General features: G+C 55.4%; 1 protein-coding gene across 1 annotated transcript in view; it reads left to right on the top strand.

The window, feature by feature from the left end:
- FLT3LG (fms related receptor tyrosine kinase 3 ligand) overlaps positions 1–1,684 on the top strand; it is a 19,206-nt gene that overhangs the window by 8,294 nt on the left and 9,228 nt on the right. Inside the window, 2 exon segments of the mRNA XM_007943012.1 lie at positions 141–194; positions 400–543. Coding sequence (XP_007941203.1) covers positions 141–194; positions 400–543 — 198 coding nt within the window.

Raw genomic sequence — 1,684 nt, forward strand, 5'->3', positions numbered from 1 at the left:
GCTCTCTGGCCCCTCTCTCTGCTCTCTGGCCCCTCTCTCTGGCTCTCTGGCCCCTCTCTCTGCTCTCCAGCCCCTCTCTCCAAGTCTCCGTAGCTGCCCCTCCGCGTGCCCAGCCAGCCTGAGCCTGTTCTCGGCCGCAGGCTGACCACCTGCTTCAAGACTATCCAGTCACTGTTGCCTCCAACCTGCAGGACGTGAGTCACAGATGGGAGGGGCCTGGGATGGAGGTGGGACCGGAGACTCCAGATCGCCACCCTTCAGGGGACCAGGCTAGTTTGCCAAGCGCGCCCCTCCCCTCCCCGACCCGCTCCCCAACGCCCTCCTCTCCCAGACCCAGGAGTCCCGGCCCCCAGCCTCCTCTGCTCCCGGGGCCCAGAGTGTGGGCGGTTGTCTTGGCAGGACCAGCTCTGCGGCGCCCTCTGGCGGCTGGTCCTGGCCCAGCGCTGGATGATTCGCCTCAAGATGGTGGCCGGGTCCCAGCTGTACGCCCTGCTGGAGGCTGTGGACACAGAGATACACTTCGTCACCTTGTGTGCCTTCCAGGTCAGCCCTGAACTTGGGGCCAAGTGAGGGGACTGGGGGTACCGCTCAGGTTTTCTGACCAGAGCAGCTCAAGGAAGATGGAGGCTGAAAGCCCCCGCGCACCAGGCCTGTGGCAATGCTGTAGATACCTGAGGATAGTGAAGGATATGGGCCATTTCTAGGGGCCAGAGTTCTTTGGCTCTGGTGGCGTAGTGGATAAGGCATTTGGCTGTGAACCAGAAGGTCAGCAGTTCAAACCCACCAGCCACTCCATGGAAGGAAGATGGGGCTAGCTACTTCCATCGAGATTTACAGCCTCAGAAACCAAATAGGGCTTGCTATGAGTCGGAATCAACTCAATGGCAGTGAGCTTGGTTTTTTGCTTTGGTTGCTAGATGTTATTAGAGGGTTCTCTCTCCTAGCAACTGAAGAGATGGGATGGGGGAACCTAGACTCTCTTAGAGACCTAGGCCCGACTAGACTTTATTGTGGGCGTTGCTAAGGGGTGCTTCCCCTAGCAACCAGGGAGCAACCAAAACCAAAAAAACCAAACTCACTGCCTTCGTGTCAGTCCGGACTCATACCAACCCCTTCTTGGTTTCTGAGGCGGTATCTCTACGGAAGTAGATTGCCCAGTCTTCCTTCCGAGGAGTGGCTGGTCCATTGGCCTTCTGGTTAGCAGTCAGATGCCTTGAGCACTCAAACCCAAGCCTGACGTTGCTAAGGAGTTCTTTTCCCTAGCAACCTGGGAGAGGAAGAAGATCTAAACTTTCTGATACCAAGGTCTAACTGGGCCCAGTTGCCGGGCCTTGCTAAGGGGTGTTTCCCCTAGCAACCAAGGAGCAATTAGAAAAAAACAAACTAAACCCACTACTATCAAGTCAATTCCAACTCATAGCAACCTCCATTGGGTGCCCAAGGCTGTAAATCTTTACAGAAGCAGACTGTCTCATCTTTCTTCTGCAGAGTGGCTGGTGGGTTCGAATAGCTGACCTTTTGGTTAGCAGCCAAATGCCTTAACCATTGCACCACCAGAGCTCCTTCCAGGCTCAATAAAAAACAAAAGCTCACTTGTTGTTGTTGTTGTTGTTGTTATGTGCCGTCGAGTCAAACCCGACTCATAGCGACCCCTCCTTGGGTTTCCGAGGCAGTATCACTACAG

Source organism: Orycteropus afer, unplaced genomic scaffold (genome assembly GCF_000298275.1).
Source record: "Orycteropus afer afer isolate SDZICR_OR568_19922 unplaced genomic scaffold, OryAfe1.0 scaffold00099, whole genome shotgun sequence".
NCBI classification, from domain to species: domain Eukaryota; kingdom Metazoa; phylum Chordata; class Mammalia; order Tubulidentata; family Orycteropodidae; genus Orycteropus; species Orycteropus afer.